The sequence below is a fragment of the Trichomycterus rosablanca genome, chromosome 27, assembly GCF_030014385.1.
Source record: "Trichomycterus rosablanca isolate fTriRos1 chromosome 27, fTriRos1.hap1, whole genome shotgun sequence".
In the NCBI taxonomy this organism is placed as follows: domain Eukaryota; kingdom Metazoa; phylum Chordata; class Actinopteri; order Siluriformes; family Trichomycteridae; genus Trichomycterus; species Trichomycterus rosablanca.
The window spans coordinates 14,978,699-15,000,474 of NC_086014.1; the positions used below are offsets into that span (position 1 = coordinate 14,978,699).

General features: G+C 47.1%; 1 protein-coding gene across 3 annotated transcripts in view; it reads right to left on the reverse strand.

Moving 5' to 3' along the window:
* The window catches only part of fto (FTO alpha-ketoglutarate dependent dioxygenase), a 105,796-nt gene that overhangs the window by 35,722 nt on the left and 48,298 nt on the right, over positions 1–21,776 (reverse strand). For 2 of the 3 annotated variants that reach the window (XM_062989633.1, XM_062989634.1), the window contains exon 8: positions 21,403–21,527. In XM_062989633.1, the coding sequence (XP_062845703.1) occupies positions 21,403–21,527 (125 nt within the window). Of the gene's footprint in view, positions 1–7,901; positions 8,935–21,402; positions 21,528–21,776 lie in introns of those variants that run through there. The other variant, XM_062989635.1, reaches the window with a different exon arrangement.

Sequence of the window (21,776 nt, forward strand, 5' to 3'; positions counted from 1 at the left end):
AAACAAAAGAACCGAGGAACCAGAACCAAGGAAGAACCAGAACCAAGGAACCTGAACCAAAGAACCAGAACCGAAGAAACTGAGCCGATTTAAATATCATTATAAATTTTAAATGTAAATATATCAATAATAATTAAAGTCAGATCCGTCACATCCAGACTCATAAAGTTCCGTCCACAGTTACAGAGATGACTTCGCCGTGTTAGCATAGCTTCAGGTTACTGTGGTTTTAGTCATGCCCGGCGCCCCCCACGCCCCGAACCCTTGCGGACCCACTCACACACAGATGAAGGAAGCTTCCGGGGCGTTCCTCACATCAACACGCTTCATGAGACGCCTTCAGAATTCAAAGCGATGGGAGCCGAAATCCCGTCACGGCTATCACCCGCTCTCAGGCCGCCGGGGGCACGGCTTTAGCTGGGTGCCACGCTACGCCAAACTAGCACAGGGTGGGGATGCTTTATAAGAGACTGGTAAAGGGCATGACACACGCTTCTCCACACCTCAGTGCCCTCCGCTGGCATTCAAATAAAAATAAACACATGAGGAGTTTAGACCTCACTCATCTGCTCCGAGTGCCCACCGTGTACCAACACTGTACCCACATTTTACCAAGTGCACCATCAGTGTACCCACATTATACCAACAGTTTACAGTGTGCCAACACTGTACCCACATTATTCCAACAGTGTGCCAACATTATACCCACATTATACCAACAGTGTACCCAATGTATGCCAAGTGTACATCAATGTACCCACATTGTACCAACTGTGTACCAACAGGGTACCCAAACTGTACCCACATAGTACCAACAGGGTACCCACATTGTTCCAAGAAGGTAACTATAGTCTACTCACATTATATTAACATTGTGCCAACAGTGTACCCACAGTGTACCCAAACTGTACCAACTCTGTACCCACACTGTACCAACACTATACCCACAGTGTACATACACACGTGTATCAGGATGACAATGCACCAATACACACAGCAAGACTGGTGAAAGATTGGTTTGATGAACATGAAAGTGAAGTTGAACATCTCCCATGGCCTGCACAGTCACCAGATCTAAATATTATTGAGCCACTTTGGGGTGTTTTGGAGAAGCGAGTCAGGAAACGTTTTCCTCCACCAGCATCACGTAGTGACCTGGCCACTATCCTGCAAGAAGAATGGCTTAAAATCCCTCTGACCACTGTGCAGGACTTGTATATGTCATTTCCAAGACGAATTGACGCTGTATTGGCCGCAAAAGGAGGCCCTACACCATACTAATAAATTATTGTGGTCTAAAACCAGGTGTTTCAGTTATTTTGTCCAACCCCTGTATATTGTACCATAAGTGTACCAAAAATGTACCAACATTGTACCAATAGTGTAGCCACGTTATACCAACACTGTGCCCATGATGTACCCACATTATACCAACACTGTTCCCACATTATACCAACACTGTACCCATGATGTACCCACATTATACCAACACTGTACCCATGATGTACCCACATTATACCAACACTGTTCCCACATTATACCAACACTGTACCCACACTATTCCAACACTGTACCCATGATGTACCCACATTATACCAACACTGTACCCACACTATTCCAACACTGTACCCATGATGTACCCACATTATACCAACACTGTACCCACACTATTCCAACACTGTACCCATGATGTACCCACATTATACCAACACTGTTCCCACACTATTCCAACACTGTACCCATGATGTACCCACATTATACCAACACTGTTCCCACATTATACCAACACTGTACCCACATTATACCAACACTGTACCCATGATGTACCCACATTATACCAACACTGTTCCCACATTATACCAACACTGTACCCACACTATTCCAACACTGTACCCATGATGTACCCACATTATACCAACACTGTACCCACACTATTCCAACACTGTACCCATGATGTACCCACATTATACCAACACTGTACCCACACTATTCCAACACTGTACCCATGATGTACCCACATTATACCAACACTGTTCCCACATTATACCAACACTGTACCCATGATGTACCCACATTATACCAACACTGTACCCATGATGTACCCACATTATACCAACACTGTACCCATGATGTACCCACATTATACCAACACTGTTCCCACATTATACCAACACTGTACCCATGATGTACCCACATTATACCAACACTGTACCCATGATGTACCCACATTATACCAACACTGTACCCATGATGTACCCACATTATACCAACACTGTTCCCACATTATACCAACACTGTACCCATGATGTACCCACATTATACCAACACTGTACCCACACTATTCCAACACTGTACCCATGATGTACCCACATTATACCAACACTGTACCCACACTATTCCAACACTGTACCCATGATGTACCCACATTATACCAACACTGTTCCCACATTATACCAACACTGTACCCATGATGTACCCACATTATACCAACACTGTACCCACACTATCCCAACACTGTACCCATGATGTACCCACATTATACCAACACTGTTCCCACATTATACCAACACTGTACCCATGATGTACTCACATTATACCAACACTGTACCCATGATGTACCCACATTATACCAACACTGTACCCATGATGTACCCACATTATACCAACACTGTTCCCACATTATACCAACACTGTACCCATGATGTACCCACATTATACCAACACTGTACCCATGATGTACCCACATTATACCAACACTGTTCCCACATTATACCAACACTGTACCCATGATGTACCCACATTATACCAACACTGTTCCCACATTATACCAACACTGTACCCATGATGTACCCACATTATACCAACACTGTACCCACACTATTCCAACACGGTTCCCATTACGTACACACATTATACCGTCTGTACCCATTATGTACCCACATTCATGCTATTCACATCATATAACTGTTCCAGTGTTACATCTGTGATGTCTTACTCTGTTTTGGTATGAGCGCGTCGGCGTGGTAACCGGAGACGGTACAGGATGGTTTAGTTTAAGGTAAAATGGGGGGGGCCTGGAAAGGTTGGCGGCTTTATGTTTCCATCTCTGTATCAGATGCTGCTGGAGGATCCACACTCTCGAACCCGGCACACGAGCTTTTTCCAACGACCTGGCAAACGTCCGATAAGAATCATAACTGGGATTAAAACATAAGGGGGAAAGAGATGAAGTGGATCAGAATAAACCAGTAAACTTTATCAGTTCTGACAGATTCCATAAAATAATGAAGTCAAACCAAATGTGGCGGCTTCGAGCGGCGACTTTTATTCAAACACGTCAGGTCAGGAGCCGGCTGGTGAGAAGTGCCGGATTCTTATGGCAGGGACGGTGAAACCAAAGCTTTTAGGCCACGCGGGTGGTGCAGATCAGAAAAAGTTGGGACGGATCCAATCAGGACTGCGAGGGGTGCTGGAGTCTATCCCAGCTTTTCAATGGGCGCAGGGCACACAGTAACACCCTGGACGGGACAGTCCATCGCAAAGCACACACACACACACTCACACACACACATTCACCTATAGAGCAATTCATCTTATAGTGTGAAACAGGGTTCAAAATTCCCCTCACGTCCTCTATCGGGGACAGAACAGGACTGCAGGCAGGCCGGTCCAGCACCCGTACCCTGTACTTTAACAGCCATGTCTCTGTAACGTGTGCATCTGGGGTTTCGGAGATCATGGGTTCACTGTCGCCCTTCACGCACCGAGATTTCTCCAGATTTCTTGAATGGTTTAATGATATTATGCACCGTAGATGGAGAACATGCAAATCCCTTCTGATCTTTGTTTAAGGAACGTCGTTTTTAAACATTTCAATAACTTTCTCACACATCTGTGGACAAACTGGAGATCCTCTGATCATCTTTGCTCCTCAGGGACTCCAAATCATGATTGTAATCACCTGTTTGAAATCACATCAGCATTTAGTTTTTTTTGTCTCATTACGAGCCCTAAATTGCCCCCGTCCAAACTTTTTTTGGAACGTGTTGCAGGCCTGAAATGCAGGAATGGATGTTTATTACCAAATAAACTTAAGCCGACCAGACAGAACATGAAATATCTCAAGTTGATCCCGTCTGCAACAGGATTGTGTTTTCCATTCTGTTCCAACTTGAGATGGGACGCCCGACAAGCTCATGGTCCAAATACTTTTGGCCGTGTAGTGTCCAATCCAAACAAACCACACCCTATAACAACAATAATACCGTTTAATAAGGGTCGTGTCGATTGCCCTGCAGTTGGTACAGAAGTCTGGTGTTTGCTCTGGCGCCGGACTCGATCGCACCAGCTTTCCGGGAGAAAGCTCCGCGTCAAAGCCGACGCCCGTAATCCGCGACTAAGCATCCCGGCGACTGTTCACGAGGTACCTGCTGGCCCCGGATCTGCGCCCGGCTCTTTCGAGAAGCTTCCGGTTGACTGTAGGCCTTAACGCTGTATACTCTGGCATCGTCGGCGTGACCCGGCTGTGCCAGTCAGACCCCCCGGCTGATCTCTGGTAATCTGGAGAGGCTGTAGCCTGGCGAAGGTGCCGCCGGAGATGCCCGGGCCAAGCGATGAGTCACAGAGCGGAGGAGAGGAGTGAGGCCGGCGTGACCCAGCACGAGCATCGTCGGCTTTATCAGCGGCGAGAAGAAGACGAAGAGAGAATCTTCTGAGGAGGGTTTGATTGTCTTAACGAGGTCTGAGCGTAAACACGGGGAACGAGAACGAGGGCGAGAACGAGGGAGGAACTTATACCTATCTGTCCTGGCACACAATCAAAGGTATTAGGGTTTTTGAGGAAGCCAAGCCTACAGGTTGCCCTTCAGGAAGCACCAAGTAGGTATCAAAAACACTCAACTTCAATGTTTTGATACCCCTGGTCCCAGTTCTAGTTTAAGTATCAAAGGTTCCAGTTCCACTACCAAAGGTTCCAGTTCTAGTTTGAGTACCAAAGGTTTCAGTTTTTCTACCAAAGGTGTGTTTATTGCGAGAGCTCACACACAAGTCGTCGTTAGCAGTGTGAGTGTGTGTGTGTTCGTACTGGACGATTCGCGCTTCTCAGAACCGAGTCCGTCAGATTTCCACGTGGAAGATTTACATTTCTGAGGCCCGGAGCCGCCACGCTCGGGGTAGGACTTCTATCCCGGTACCCATCTGGCTAGCGTTAGGACTATTGGATCCAGATGTGCGCGTTTAATTGTGTTTTCATTCGAACTGCTAATTGCTACTTGGGAACGAGGCTAAAATAAAACAGCGTGCGCACGACTGCGCCGGCGACGGAACGTTCAAACCGAAACTAAATAGGAATAAGAGAAAAAATAAAAAATAAAACAGAACGATCGGACGGGTTTACAAATTTCAGGCTGGGGTTTTGAAAGCCGATCCGCCGGCGTTACGGCGCAGTATCGATTCACTCGCCAATTCCGTGTCTCTACTCGCGCCAGCAGAGCGATCCGGGGCCAACGCAGGAGGTCCTGCAGAATGCACTCATCTGATCCTGCTTTCTTTTTTCCAAAACATAAAAGATTAATACCTTTATTCTCTCCAGAAGCGGGACGAGGGGGGGACGGATAGAAGCAGAAAAAAGATAATAAAAGGGAAGCTCAAATTGATATTTGGAGAAAGCAGGTTAGAGCTAAATTAGATACTCAGACCCAGAGGTGACTTTAATAAGAGGTAATAAGAAAACGCCTGACGTTTGTGTACAGGATCGAAAAAGCGCTGTCGGAAAAGTCGGCATCCAATTTCCCTCTCGCACCCCCGGTCCCACCGAGAGGGTCTCACAGTGATCAAAGAGAACTCAACCTGGAGCTCCGAAAAACCAGAGGGACCGGATAGAGGCACCGAACCAAACACCATCATCCCAACATCCAAAAAAAAACAAGCTTACCCCAAGGAAACACCCAGGACAGATCGCCAGTCCATCACATGACACACACACACACACACACTTAGGGTCATTTGTAGTAGCTCCAGTTATCCCAACTAAATGTGTTCGGACTTGAAAGAGGAACACAAGGACACAAGGAGAACATGCAAAACTCCACACAGAACGGATCAAACCAAACTAAGCCCTTCTTGCTGTGAGGAAATGTCGCTGCCCACTGCCACTGTCCCACTTCCATGGGGAATTATCACAAAAATGATCAATTTTTGTCAGGGTTTGTTTTTATTAGTGCCAGTATTGATCATCTTTAACTATTTAAAGAGATTTAGACAGAAAAAACGTACATCATTCCAAACTCTTTATATTATAATATATAAAACAAACACACGGTACAGGCGAGCTTAAACAAAGAGCGACACACATCCACGGTTTCTCCTCGATCTGCTCCGGCCGTGACTAAACCTCCGACAGAGCCGGGAACTTTTAAAGCTCTTAAAATAATCGAATCATGTCGTCGTCGTGCCGCGACCAGAGAGAGAATATTTGTTTCATGGCGAGCGCGTCTGTGTTCACTTAATGTCGGGGGAAAAGAATTCACATCTGACCGCCGTGACCCCCGAAGCCGTTCTTTCCATTTTAGTCTGGTAATTTCATGCGGTTCTGTTTATATACGTTATTATAGAGCGGCCAGGACGCAGAACGTCGAGCGTACGCTGTTTATAAGCTTACAAACGTCAACCTGATGAGTATCGTACGCCAACAGCAGCGACAAATCATTCCTGAACTGGGGTATCGATACAGATTTGGCACTGCCGTCGTGCCAACAAGCTTCCACTAAATTCTGGACGCCGTTTGTGGAGATTCGGGCAGCAGCGTTTAACAAGAAGGCCAGGTTTGCCAGAATCATGCCAGAAGTGTGTATTAGGACTGAAACAAGACCACAGGTCCTTCCCCAAACTGTTTCCACAAAAGTGGATGCACTGTGCAGAGAGTGCAAAACCCTCTGACCAAACCATGACAGACTTTTTTAGAGCACAAATTCCCATACCTGCTTCTCAAAAATGCTGAAAAGATCGGACAATGTCTGATAAGCTCCTGCTCAGGCGTCCGAATACTTTCGGCCCTGTACTGTAGCTGTAATTGGCGAGCAGCTGTATACGATAATAGCAGGTTAGCGGCGCCTCATTAGCGGCTCCCGTCGCCTGATTAAATGGTTAGCGTTTGGGAGAATGGATCTGACCCGAGGGTCGAACCGTGTGTCTCGGCTACCCCGAACTGCTCATTACCGGTTGGCGTACGCACCTTCTGCCGCACCTCACTCTAAATCAGCATGAAATCGTTCTGACCTCGTTGTACCGGGATCCAGCCGTCTTCATCTTTACTAGAACATACTCATCTCAGCACCATGTCCTCCTATCAGATCTGTGGAGAACATACCAAATCTCTTCTTTTTCTGTGTTTGCACTGGTTGAATAGTTTAGTTCCCGGTTTGTCGGTTAGCGGATGGATGAGACCCGGACCAGCGGTTCTGATTAATGAAACCAGCCAACACGTCAGTTCAGTGTCATCAGAGAGGATCTCACATCATTCCAGAATAAAGGATTTAATAATAAAATAATTATATTTATTTATTTTCTTCTGCTTTTATTTGAGCTGTTTTTTATTCTGTGTTTAGTATTTTTTGTTTTACATTTAATTAATATATTTATTTTACTCAGGTTTATAGGGTTTTATTTATTTATTTATTGCTTAATTTTAATTTTCCTTTTTAAATTTTTGCTTTAATTTCATTTATTTATATCATTTTTTCCTTTTACAAATTTTTTGCTTTAGTTGTTTTTAATTTTTTTGCCTTACATTTATTTATTTTGCTTTAGTTTATAGCATTTTATTTATTTATTTATTAGTTAGGTTTTTTAATTTTTTTTATTTTTGCTTTATTTGTAAAATATTTAGTTACTTTTATGTTTAGTGTTTTATTGTTTTTGCTTTACATTTATTTATTTTGCTTTAGTTTTTAGGGTTTTATTTATTAATTAAAGTTTTTTTTGCTTTTTAATTTTTTTTTATTTGTAATATATTCAATTATTTTTTAGTTTAGTTTTTTTTGGTTTAGTTGTTTTTTATTTATTTTTACATTAATTTCTTTTTTTAATTGCTTATTATGGTCATTTTTCATTTTATATTCAATTCAATATATTTTTTATTTTTTTTCATTATTTATGTTTTTTTTAAAAGTATTTTTAAGTCTTCATTGTTGTGTTTTGATCTTGTACTTGCCCGTCGCTCCTCGCTGGTGTTAATCGCTGCAGGACAGTGATGCATGGTAATGGAGGGTGGATAATTGGGGGGGGGTGGAAGATTTCGGGGGCTTTTCTGCTACGTTAGCTAGCAGATCCCAGACGCGCGGCGGTGGATCCTGAGTGATAAATATCATTTATTCAGCCGGTTAGTCTGGAGAAACATACGGTGATATTTGGAGCTGCAGCCCGGTGGCACGCTGCTCTTCTTTAATTAGAATTATTGCCCACTGAGAGGTGGCAGACGGGCACACGCGGGCAGGCTCACGGACAGACCACTGCTCACGCTCGTATACAGCGGGTACAACCAAACATTCACTCTGTGCCAGCTTCACCAGTTTGCTGAGGGCTGTGGGGTCTGTAATCGAGTGTGTGTGTGTGTGTGATTAGATGCTAATAGCAGGTGCAGTGTGTGTGCAGTAGGTTGGCATGATGTTGGGCTTTGTTTAGAGAGAGGGGGAGTTGGCAGGTTGGCAGCACTGTGGGGATTCTCTGTACGGATCCTCTTCTGGGATTGACTCAGAGATTCAGCCAAAGATTTTCTGGCAAATTCAAAACCTGTAATGAAGACGTCAAGCGCTCATTTATAACGGCTGGCAACTTCAGATGTGTGGGTTTAAATCCCTTGCTCCCCTCCGTCTCTGGTCCATCAGACTTACTGTTATTATTTTTCTTTCCTTTTATTTGTCCATCAGACTGTTGTGGCTGAAACACATGAATTCAATAATTAGAAGTGAAGGTGCGTCCCAATACTTTTGCCCTCATAGCGAGCTCTTTGCGTGGTGGAGCGCGGTAAACACGTGTATACCGTTTCAGGCTCTCCTTTGATGTATTTAGCATATGAGGGCCCACACACGCTGTGGGAAAGCGAGCGCTGATAGCTCAATCGAGAGCCGCTGAGTGACGCTAGAGCTGTCGGGTCAGGAACGCTGCGGCGGCGAGCGCTCCGTTCACGGCTACGTCCGGAGGCTAGACGACAAGTAAAGACGTGAAAACGGTCCACCGCGGCGGTGATACGACAAGCTAATCTGGGCGAGTCCATTCAAACACACACTACACCTTCGGGTCCAACATCAGTACCTGACCCTACAAATGAAAAAACCAGCACAAGTGCCCACAGACACACTCCAAAATCCCCACTATTGCACTCTCCTGAAAAGCCTTTCCACTAAATTCTGGAGTGTGTCTGTGAGAACTTAATCATGTTTTTCCAGGCTGGATCTGAGTCTAGACAGATATCTGACTGGCTATGTTTGGGGTCGGTGCCCTGACCAGGGTATTCCTCCCCTGTCTAGAGTTTCCTCTAAAAATAAAACATCAGTACATGGATGGTATTTTGGATGCTGACAGTTGTGGATGGACGGGTGCTACCAAAAGACAAAACACAGCTAGGGATCACATGACATCACATCTCAAAATCTCACAGTCTAAGCAATTAAGGGTTAAGGGCCTCGCTCAAGGGCCCAACAGTGGCAACCTGGCAGTGGTGGATCTTGAACAAGCAACCTTTTACTTACTAGTCAAGTACCTTAACCGCTAGGCTACAACTGCCCTATTTCTGTTCTGATTTGCACTTGACACCCCGTCCCAACTTTTCTGGAAACGTCGCTGTCAGCACGGCGCTTAATAAGCTAGGCCTGCGCGAGGCGTTCCTCCTAATCAGCTGCCATTAACAGTGCAGCGAGTGTGACAGCTTCGCTAACGGCGGCGAAGAAAAGCTGAGCGAGTCCCGGAGTCCCCACACACACACACACACTCGAGTGAGTAACTCATGTCTCGTTTCTTACGCTGCCACCACATTATCTTCAGCTTTTTATTTCCCCCATTCCTGCCATCAGCCGCAAATGAGACGAATCCGTTTCCCTTTCCCGCCCAGGCTGAGGGAGACGGATGAGAAGCGGCGGAGGTGAAAGCGCCCCCGTTAAAGTATCAATAAGAGAGCCGAGAGGCTCGCCCGGGCACCGGCGGCGGCTTGATGGCTTTATTCCTCAGACGTCTTTAGTGGACCCAGCAGTGTAGTTTAGAGCCTCATAAATGTAGGATAAGACCCAAATTGTGTGTGTGTGTGTGTGTTGTGATGGCCGCTGGAGCTTGAAGGGCTGTTTAGATAGCGGTGTGTGTGTGTGTGTGTGTGTGTGTGCAGCTCCTCAGTGTCAAACGGCATGGTGGATGGTTCCACCTCAGGCTGAATACATACATTTCATGATCCTTAAAAAGAAAGAAAAAGGCCTCCGAGTGTGTGTGAGTGTGAGTGTGTGTGAGTGTGTGTGTGTGTGTGTGTGTGAGTGTGAGTGTGTGTGTGTGTGTGTGTGTGGAATAAAGATGAAGACTGCACACACATATTAAAAACAAAAGATGCTTCCGGCATATCTGAAAGTGTTAAAGGAATGAGAATGAAGCTCGGCGGATATCGGCGATGAAAAAGCTGTAAAAGGAATAAAAACGAGGGGCAGGAGAGACTCGCGGGCAATTCAGCGGGTACCAGCGGTAACAGTACCAGTAACACTGGTATAAATGATGCACCAGTGACAGTAACACTGGTATAAATGATGCACAGCGGAACCTTGTAACTCGACGTCCCCTAATCTCGAAATCGTTGAAGCTCGAGACCCTTCATCGAGAATTTTGTTCCCTTAAACTCTTCGTTTGTGCGACTAGTGTGGAATAAGCGTCAGATCCAGGGTCACAGCTCCACATGTATCTGTGTTTATCTGGATTCTCCTCCCTGTTTCACTTTTAAACTTGTGTTACAGCTCCAGCTTCTGAGAAACGGTGAGAATCAGAATCAGCTTCTCCCAGAGTCTAAAACGCTTCTGGTTCAGAATAAAGCTTAACGTGGTTTAATGTAGTAAAAGAAGGAGACAGGAGCACTAAACTTCTCTTCATTATTACTGCTCATAAGTTCCTCCACTAATCACATTCCTCACTCGCTGTTTTACTACAATAAGTCACGCTAAGTTTTGTGCACCGCCGTCACACGTCATAGGAAATAACGGCACAGCGGCGCAGAAGCGGTTTTATCACTTCTCATGTGAATGCGCCGGTGCTGAAGGGAATACGGTATTCCAATATCGAGCATCTCCAGCATTAAGAAGCATCAGGAAACAATAAAGAAGTAAAACTAAAGTGCAGCTTTTATTGTATTGTTATTGATGTGTAACTGTTAGTAATTGTATTTCAGTGTGTTTATATTATATTTGTGTTATTTTCAGTGTTTAAGTGTCAAAAACAACCTCATTATTTTACATGAGACTAAAATATCTGCAGCTCCACGGGACCATGGACGCATTAACAGGTTTCACAAACATCCTTATGGGGAAAAATACCTCGAAACTCAACGTCTTTAAAACTCAACACCACTCCCAGAACCCACTGACGTTGAGTTTCAAGGTAGCGCTTTATAAACTGTATCTGTGTTATTATTATTATTTGCGTATCTCAGAGTTTCATATCAACCCTTCTTTATACTTTATTTCATTAAAAACCCGTTCGCATACTTTTGGTCATATTGTGTGTGAAAGGACAAACACACACACTTACACACACACACACACTCACACAAACACACACACTCACACAAACACACACACTTATTCACACACACACACTCACTCACACACACACTCACACACACTTACACACACTCACACACACTCACTCACACACTCACACACACACACTCATCTACATCACATGCTAACCGTTCAAGCCTCAGTTTGTTTGATTTCGATTTTGTGGTGAGACCCTGATCGCTGTAGGATGTGATTCAGCACATTTCCTGAAGGGTGTGGGGGGGGGGGGGGGGGGGGGGGGGTGTCGGTGGTGTTGGGGTGAGGGTAGGGGGGGCGTAAAACACCCCAACGCCACCCCCAAACAGAAATAAAACATCTCTAAATGGCTTGTGCTTTAATTGCTCGCAGGACTTAATAAAAATGGCTCTTTTATAATCAGGCTTTCAGCAGCACCAGTCGCTCCAGCTAGCAATTACCTCCGCCGCAGGCTTTTAGGGTCCGCGAGTGCCACCGCCGGCTGCCAGTAAGCCTCGCTTTTAATACGGAAACATGGCACCGGGCTAACCAGAGCTGCCAGACATCACCCGCCACTCTAAAATACAAAAAAAAATAAAATAGAACACGGCGGATTCCCGAAAGAGGCGACCCCAAGTATGCAGGACACGGGCGCGGCGGCTGTGGGAGGACGTGAGAACATGGATCTGTGGTGTCAGGATCTCAGGGTACTTGCACGGAATTCCTGCGCCCGCTCCTGTCGTCGAACGGAGGGTTCGAAAGTATGTGGACACCCTGTGTAGTTACACGTGTACATTTACATTTTCAGCATCTAGCAGGCGTCAGTACGGCGGGCCTGTTGAACTTGTTCGGGATGAATTGGAACGTCGGGTGTGAGCCGGGCCTTTTCATCCAACCTAACGGATGTGCTATTGATAGAAAGGTCACCAAATCCCCACACACGTGTTCCAAAATACTGTGTCAGGCGTCAGGAGTTTCGTTCTTACTCAGACTTTCTGTGAATCGGGAGGGGGCATGTTCGCGTACCTCTGTGTGTGTGTGTGTGTGTGTGTGTAATTTTTCCTAATGATAGCGTTAGCATCCCCCTAATCTCCCTCGCTCACGGTCCTCGGCGGCGAGCGTACCGTGCATGGCAGGCCGGCGGCGGGGTTACGGGTGAGCTAGCGAGCGCGCGCCTGCACAGATAGTTATGAAAATTTCATCAGTCTGGCGTGGCGGCTGCAGCTGCTGCTGTCAGGAGGAGAAACGGCGGCGGGTCAGAGCGTCAGCGCGTCCCTGTCAGCACCCTGGCACACGCGCCAACCCACGCCAACCCGCCCCGCTCGACACGGCCGCTTCCCGAGCTGTCGCGCTTCATTAGCGGGCCGCGGATGGGTAGAGACCTTCAGACCTCACCTCTCGCCGTCATTCTAACAGCTAGCTTCACCCCGTAGCTTCACGTCTCCGAAGATACGGCCCACGTTTAGCGCCTGGCTTCATTCACGCTAGCATTCCTGCCCGTAATTGGTCGCCTGCGCCGGGTGAAAAAGTCCGAAAGCTGCTTCCAGTCGCCACTTTTTCCGCTCCGTGACATCGCTAATAATCGTTCCCGCTCACCCTCCAGTCTCGATCGCCCCGGCGCTTTAACGAGACCCGCGCCTCACCGCTCTTCTTAGCGTGATCCTATTAGCTGAGAAAATAAACAAACGCACGTGTTAATTAGCATTCAGCCCGACTGCGCTCAGACAGACGAGGAACTGGAGTACAGATGTTCTGCTTCCTCCGCCGCAAATCCACTCCGCTAAAACAGCTCGTCAGTCTGCCGACGCTAAACCTCCTCGCTAGGTAATCAGCCTGAATTAGCCCCAATTTCTTTCTGTTTCATGATTACCAGCGCTAATCAGCTGTTTATAAAGCGCTACCTTGAAACTGGACGTCAGTCGGTTCTGGGAGTGGCGTTGAGTTTTAAAGACGTTGAGTTTCGAGGTATTTTTTCCCATAAGGATGTTTGTGAAACCTGTTAATGCGTCCATGGTCCCGTGGAGCTGCAGATATTTTAGTCTCATGTAAAATAATGAGGTTGTTTTTGACACTTAAACACTGAAAATAACACAAATATAATATAAACACACTGAAATACAATTACTAACAGTTACACATCAATAACAATACAATAAAAGCTGCACTTTAGTTTTACTGCTTTATTGCTTCCTGACGCTTCTTAATGCTGGAGATGCTCGATGTTGGAATACCGTATTCCCTTCAGCACCGGCGCATTCACACGAGAAGGGACAAAACCGCTTTTGCACAAAACTCAGCGTGACTTATTGTAGTAAAACAGCGAGTGAGGAATGTGATTAGTGGAGGAACTTATGAGCAGTAATAATGAAGAGAAGTTTAGTGCTCCTGTCTCCTTCTTTTACTACATTAAACCACATTAAGCTTCATTCTGAACCAGAAGCGTTTTAGACTCTGGGAGAAGCTGATTCTGATTCTCACCATTTCTCAGAAGCTGGAGCTGTAACACAAGTTTAAAAGTGAAACAGGGAGGAGAATCCAGATAAACACAGATACACATGGAGCTGTAACCCTGGATCTGAGCTGAACAAAGCGACAGTCACACAAACGTGGAGTTCAGCTCGACGTCTCTGAGAGTGAAATTTCAGAATAGTTACGAGGGTGTGTGTGTGTGTGTGTGTGTGTGTGTGTGTGTGTGTGTGTGTGTGTGTTTTGTCTGAGTGTGCTTGTTTGCTGATGCATGTGTTCGGCACGCAGACACGCGTGTACAGACAAATTGGAGGCTCCTTCATCTTCATCGTCTTCTTCTTTTTCCATCAAGACTTCACACGGCTCCTAATCGACGGCGGCTCGTTTAAAGCCCGTCGGGCTGCGTCTTAGCGTGAGAGCGAGAGGGCGTGGGACGCCCGCCAGCCGAGAATTACGCCGTGCGTCACTTTTATGATGGTTAAAAACTCCGGTCTCGGCGTATCGGGCGCTCATCATGCACGCGCGTGCTCTCCATCCTGAGAGTAATCAAGGTGGGACCTGCTGCTGTTTGTTTCCATAAAGACAGACAAATTATACGACATCTTTTTAAATGTAATCATTAAACCGGCGCTAATTACAGCCCTGCCGATGATGAAAGCTAGCGTGAGGGCGCGCAGACCCACCGCGTCTCTTTTCGAATGCTTTCTCTTTCCGAGCGTGCTGCAGCGGGCACGTAGCAGGCGGCGTGTGGGTACAAGCGCTCGAGCCCGGTGCCCCCGGGTATCAAGTTAGGTTACAGCCAACGAGGTCTGGCAGCCGAGAGAGATGCCAACTAAGTTAAACACCCAGAACGTGCCCTCAGAATGGGTTCTCCTGTGTTCCTTGGACTGATGTTCATGTTAAAGTGGCCCTACACACTGTATTTATATTACCATGGACAAAATAACAGAAACCAACCTAACGATGAGTAGGACCAGCCTTTCCCAGGCGGAATGCTAAGACGTGCTTATTGGTTTGCAATGGAATGCTAGATTATTTCCAGTTGCCAAGGGTTCCGAAAGGGGTCCAGAAGGTTCAGATCTCCACTATATGACCAAAAGTATGTGGACACCACTCCTACTAACTAACTTCATTATACCACCGTGGACAAAATAACAGAAACCAACCTGATGAAGAGTAGGACCACACCCTTTGCCAGTCTTGGAATGCAAAGATGAACTGGATTATTCCCAGTCATCAAGGGTTCGGAAAGGGTTTTATATCTCCACTATATGGCCGAGAGTATGTGGACGCCACTCCTACTTAATAAGTTCATGGTACTACCGTGGACAAAATACCAGAAACCAACCCGATGAGGAGTAGGACCACACCCTTTGCCAGTCCTGGAATTCTGTGTTCCTTGGCCTGATGTTCATGTTAAAGTGGACCTACACACTGTATTTTTATTGCCATGGACAAAATAACAGAAACCAACTTAATGAGGAGTAGGACCATTAACGCCTGTGCTCCTATACTCCTATACGAGCTCTTATACGATTAACTCTTATGCTTAAAGTGCACAGGGTCGCCCGCTCATCTGTCACCCGCCCCGCCCAGCACCCGACACTCGAGTGAGTCCGTCTTCATTCAGGACGGACACACAGCGCCTTCTAACTCTGTGCTTCAGCACAGCGAGCCTATTGTCCACTCGATTTGGGACTTTTGTGGAAGGGGACAAAGGACGTGTCACGAGACTGACAGTTCGGGACACGCCCCTCCTACAGACTGACGAAATCAGAGGTACGTGCGTGGAAATCCTTGGAAAATAGAAAGCGGGACCATGGAACACATTAACTGGTTTCCCAAACATCCTTATGGGGAAAAAAACCTTGAAACCATGAAGGAACTTCATGGTGCCCTGATGTTGGAGAACGTTCCAAATACATTTAACAGGGTTGCTTTCAGGCTTCGGATGAGAGACGGGCGTGGCCGAAACACCTGAGCTCACATACTTTCGTGCCATCCTGGGTATGCCCAGAGAGAGAGATGCGCTGGTGTGTTTGATGGCACCCCACACCGTTCGGATCCACCCAGGTGAGGTCAGGAGTCACGACGCGCAGGGGCTCGGACACTCAAAGGCGGGGAAGGGGTCGGAGGTCACGGAGGGAGGGTGAATAAAAGGGGGCAGCTGCACAGGACACGCAGGCCTATGTGGGAAAAGATCGTGGACCTGGAGGCCACGGTACTGACCAGTTTATTAGGGACACCTGTACACGGGTCCAACGTTCAGGTCGAGCATCAGTACACGGGAACCATGTGATCTGTGGGAGGGTTTCTGCTGATCTGTGGGAATTTGCGTGTCCTCTCCAACGCCCCTCCATGCTCAGAAGGGGTTTGGTGTCACCCGCTTGTCCTACAGGGGCTAATATCTCTCCAGATTCCCTAAATCAATTCCCTGGACAATATTATGTCCGGTAGATGGTAAACAACCACTTTTCTTTTCGTTTATGGAGTTTGGCACTAAGTAAAGAGCCAAGTAGCAAGTAAAGTAACTTTTACGCCATCCCAACTTTTTTGGAGTGTGTTGCAGGCATGGAACTCTAATGTGTTTACATTTACAGAATACAATTAAGTAAATCAGGGAAATCTACTGATGTCCTTTAAATAAAGATTTAAGAGAATTAAAATGCATTTTATAAAACGTCCCAACTTTTACGGAAATGGGGTTTGTACTCGCAGTGAGGACCTGGCAACACGCTGGCTGGACATTCCATTCCAGAACAAAAGCATGAATATGAACTATTACTGGTTAAAACAACCTCTACTGTCCTATAAATGACTGTGTCTGTTGGAACTTGTGCCCATCAGAGTTGGGACAGGCTCGCAATCAGGAGTCAATTCATCCCAGAAATGTCCACAGGGCCGACGAATAAGGGCCTTCCCCAAACTGCTGGAAGAAAGCTGAACTCATCTACCCGACTGTATGCACACGTCAGAGACAGGCGTGGCCGTAACACCTGAACAACCTCACCAACATCGGCCAATCGGAGGAGAGAAAGCTCTGCTCCGCTGGTGTGTTGGTTTGATTTATGCAGTGCTGGCACACCAACTGCTTGCCGGGTCGAAGGTCAACGGCTACCCACTCTCCAGCAGCTCCGCTGAGACACAGAGGGCGGCGAGTCAAGCACTGTGCATTAACCAGAGCGCGCACACACACACACACACACACACACACTCCTCGCTCTCTCGGTTTATCTTCCACACATTCTTTTGTTTCAGAACTGAAAAGGTAAAAGACCCAGGACACGGAGACGTACGGAGCGAGTCGGAGGTAAAAAGGGGGAAGAGGGCCAGATGGGCACCTTCACAGGCCATTTATCAAACCCGCGGGCGCTGCCCTACCCTCTCCCGAAGACCCCGTGTAATTCGGTAATCATTTCTATTATCGTCTAATGACCTTACAAAGTCTACAGCAGTTAGCACCGGCCCTACAAACGGCACAGCTGTTCCAGCCAGCGAGCCGCCGCCCCCGGACAGGCCGCCGCGCCACGGAACCAGGCGGGTCGCTCGGGCGTCGACCCGTGCAAAAACCTGCCGCGGTTTGAGCTCCGGTACCTGGGGAAAGGTGCATGTCTCGGTGACATCGGCGTAGGACACGTCATCTGTGAATTACCATATTGCACCCCTGGCGTTCTGCCACCCAGCGCCCCTTCTGTCTAAATGCGTCCTGAATTTAAAGCGCTTACAGTGCGAATTTAACGGCGCATTAAATTGCAAACGCATTTTGTGGGATAAACGGGGACCTGGCAACGGCTTCCAGAACAGGCACGTCGGGCTGATTAGGACAAAATGAACCAATCAGAATCTACAACAGCTTACACAAGTAGGGAGAATCTGTAACGATGAACCTTGCAGAGACTTGGGTTCGATTCTCGCCTTCGGTCACTCTCTGTGAGGGTTTTTGCACATACCTGGCAACCACATACCTGGCAACGCCTTCCAGAAAAGGCACGTCGGGCTGATTAGGACAAAATGAACCAATCAGAACCTACAACAGTTGACAAAAGTAAGTAGAATCTATAACGATGAGCCTTGCAGAGACTTGGGTTTGGTTCTCGCTTTTGGTAACTCTCTGTGAGGCCTGGCAAACTCCGATTCTGCAAACTGTCCCTGACATTCTGGTCATCTGCAGTGGTCACAGTACTGAAAAATATTTAACACAAGCAGGACTGCACCCTGACAAGAAGCCAATCCACCCCAAACCGTTACATTAGCAGCCCAGAGTAGCCAATCCACCTACCAGCATGTTCCTGGGAGTTGAGAGGAAACACACACAGACAGACCAAAAATACGCTGATAAGAATATGAATATGATAAGACATCATGCAAACCTTCCCATTATGCAAACTCATCCCAAAGGTGTTCAGTAGGGTCGAGTTCCTCCACACCAAACATACCGAACCGTGCCCAGACGGACGCCGCTCGTGCTCGTGCGCGTATGTTAACCTTTGACCTCCGCTTTATATGATAAATTAGACTGAGATACATTCCTGCGCCTATAATGGCACTGTGAGGGCCATACATGTACCCCAAAGTATAAGCAGAGAGGATTAGTGTGTTAGGAGCGGCGCAGTAGAAGTCAGAGTGCATTGTGGGTACTTCTAAAGGGAAAAAGCAGAACCATGAACCACACAAGCGCCCCAAAAACGTTTAAATGTTATTTTAATGTCATTTGTAGGACCCCGGTCCCTCACTCGCAAACTCTCGGCCTGACTAACAGCATAGCGATGAATCAGACGATTCCTGACTGGGCTTTTCAAACCGTACCTGTGTGTGTGTGTGTGTGTGTGTGTGTGTGTGTGTGTGTGTGTGTAATTTCCAACACACGCCGAGCCCTGACTGATCATTTCTCGAGTCAGAATAAATGTTTTCCACACTCGCAGCTAAAAGCATGTTGGTCTCGCCCGGCCCTCGTGCTATGTGGCGCTGATAAGATCTCAGCTCCATCTTATCAGAGTGTGTGTAGCGTCGCGCTGGGCCATGTGCTTCTTTTCCTCTAAGTGCTGGCCGTTGACAGCCACTCCGCAGAGCTGCGCCTGACGAGGGAGGCGCCGCTATCGGGGCCGAGAGAGGAGGTCGGGGCGCAGGAAGTGATAGAGGGGTCGAGTTCAAACGCATCAGAGCGCAGAGCGCGAGAGGGAGTGAGGCCGGTCCTATCTAATCTCTCCAACCGGTGAAATAAACGTGTGTGTGTGTGTGTGGACACTGGTTTGATGAATGGACAGGCCTGGTCTGCAGCTTTCAACGAAACGCCCCGGACGAAGAATGCAGCCCAACAGTAAATAAGAGATAGGATGCGTGACCAAAAGTATGTGGACGCCGCTTCTAATTCCTGTGACCCGCATGTCCATAAAAGCGCGCTTTATCAGGTCTATGAGATGAATTGGAATATCCACTCCTATCCTATTGAAACAGGATTCGCGACAAGCTGATGTTCAGACGTCCACATACTTTTGCTCATGTACGTATAGATCGGTTCTTCAGGTTCTCTCTCTCATGCTAACTAATCACGACCATGTTATGCTGGATTCCACGCCTCATCTTCCAATTGAGTCATATCAACTTCCCCAGTGTGAATCTGTGGCCGCTTGCTGAAGCACCGATCTGATCGAGGACAGCCAGGGCAGCTCGGCCGGCAGCTCTGAGACTGGAACTCACTTGGACGTAGCCAATCGCGTCTGTGTGGATGCCCAGCGGGACAACAGGACTCAAGTCTCCAACCCTAACCCCAGTAATGCACCGATATGAGGGTTATGCAGATGTAGTTAAATGAATATGCCCAACTGTGTGTGTGTGTGTGTGTGTGTGTGTGAGTGTGTGTGTGTGTATGTGAGTGTGTGTGCGCGGTCTAAACCTGGAGATAAGTTGTGGAGTGTAAACATCAGAGTTATCAGACCGCGTGCGCGTCTTTCTGTGCTACGTGTTATCAGAATGAATGGATAGTGTCTGAGTGAGTCTTATCTCGGAGGAAGGAAGTCACTGGGCTATCAGCGCACGTGTGTGTGTGTGTGTGTGTGTGTGTTTGAGCTCGGTAAGCACAAGCTAGTTCAACAGCGAGTGTTACGAGTGAACAATTACACCACCACCAACGTTTCAGTGGAAATCTGAGATCCAGATCGCGTACGCTGCATGGCCAAAAGTATGCGGACACTTGAACTATTGCTCCGTGTTTATTAATGTGGAGCTGAACCTCGTTTGTGGCTTTAAAGGTTTTCACAAAATTTGGAGTGCGTCTGTAGGAATCTGTGCCCATTTAGCCTGAAAGAGCGCATGTAAAATCAATTGTTTATTGGTTCAATGCCACGTTGGTCACATTCATGGCAGGATCGTTCAGTCTTTTAATTCTATATACAGCATATACGCATATTTCTATACTCACTTATACTTATAGGTTTATATATATGTGTGTGGAATTATACTATAGTCTGTTCCTATTCAGGTAAAATCAGGGACTGAATTAATGTCAGACGAACCCTGGCTCGCAATCAACATTCCAATTCATCCCGTGTGTGTTCAGTAGGACAGTGTGAGAGTTCATTCACACCAAACTACTACACAAGGGCCTTCCCTAAACTGCTGCTGCAATGTTTGGAGCATAAATAGAGAAGGGTGATATTCCGCTAGCACACCAGCGCCACGATTCTGAACTCCTCGGTTCGGCGTTGCCACCGGTCGCCATCTAGCGGGCATAATTGGAACGGTCCTGCTAGGGCGGGATGACCGGACTATGTGGGTGGGGTCTTCAAACGCTGTGTAAGGACCCTGTCTGGCAGATAGGGAGGCACCTGTGCAGGGTGCATGGGTGAAAAAGTGCTCCGCTAAAAAGTGCGCGCAGGTCGGAGGAGGCGTGAGCAGCAATATACCCACCTCACCCGCAATCAGGGATCCACCAGCAGAGGGAGACAGATTGAGTACGATAAACTGGGAGAAAGGGCATAAATAAAACAGAAAACAATGAAGGGTGTCCGCATACTTTTGACCACATTGTGTTTGTATGTGTGGCGCCTTTTTATTTAATCGTGTCAGGTCTCGGCACGTTGTGAGGACCGAGTGTCTGCGTATGAAGACTCTGACCTTGTGGGGACCCATTTGGTCCCCATAAGGACAAACGTTTATCTGTGTGAGTGTGTCCCGGTCCTACCTGTCTCTCCAGGTCTGTCTGTGTTGTTGTCTGTCGGTGAGAGCGTTCAGCAGAGTCTCGGCCACGTCTCTCCGGTTCTCCAGGACGTTGGTCTCGTCCTCCACCGACGCCAGCAGCAGCTGAGTCTGAGAACGTGGCATCACAAACACAAACGTATCATCAAGAAGCCCCACGGCCCAGTTTAGCCCACAGAGTAAACATGACTATACATACACACTATACAGCCAAAAGTATGTGGACACCCTCGTAATGATTATAAGTATTTCAATATGACATAAGCTAACTGAAATGCTCTTTACACTGCTCCAACAGTTTAGGGAAGTACCCATGAGCGCCTGACCTCAACGACTCTATTGCCTGAATGGACGAGCACA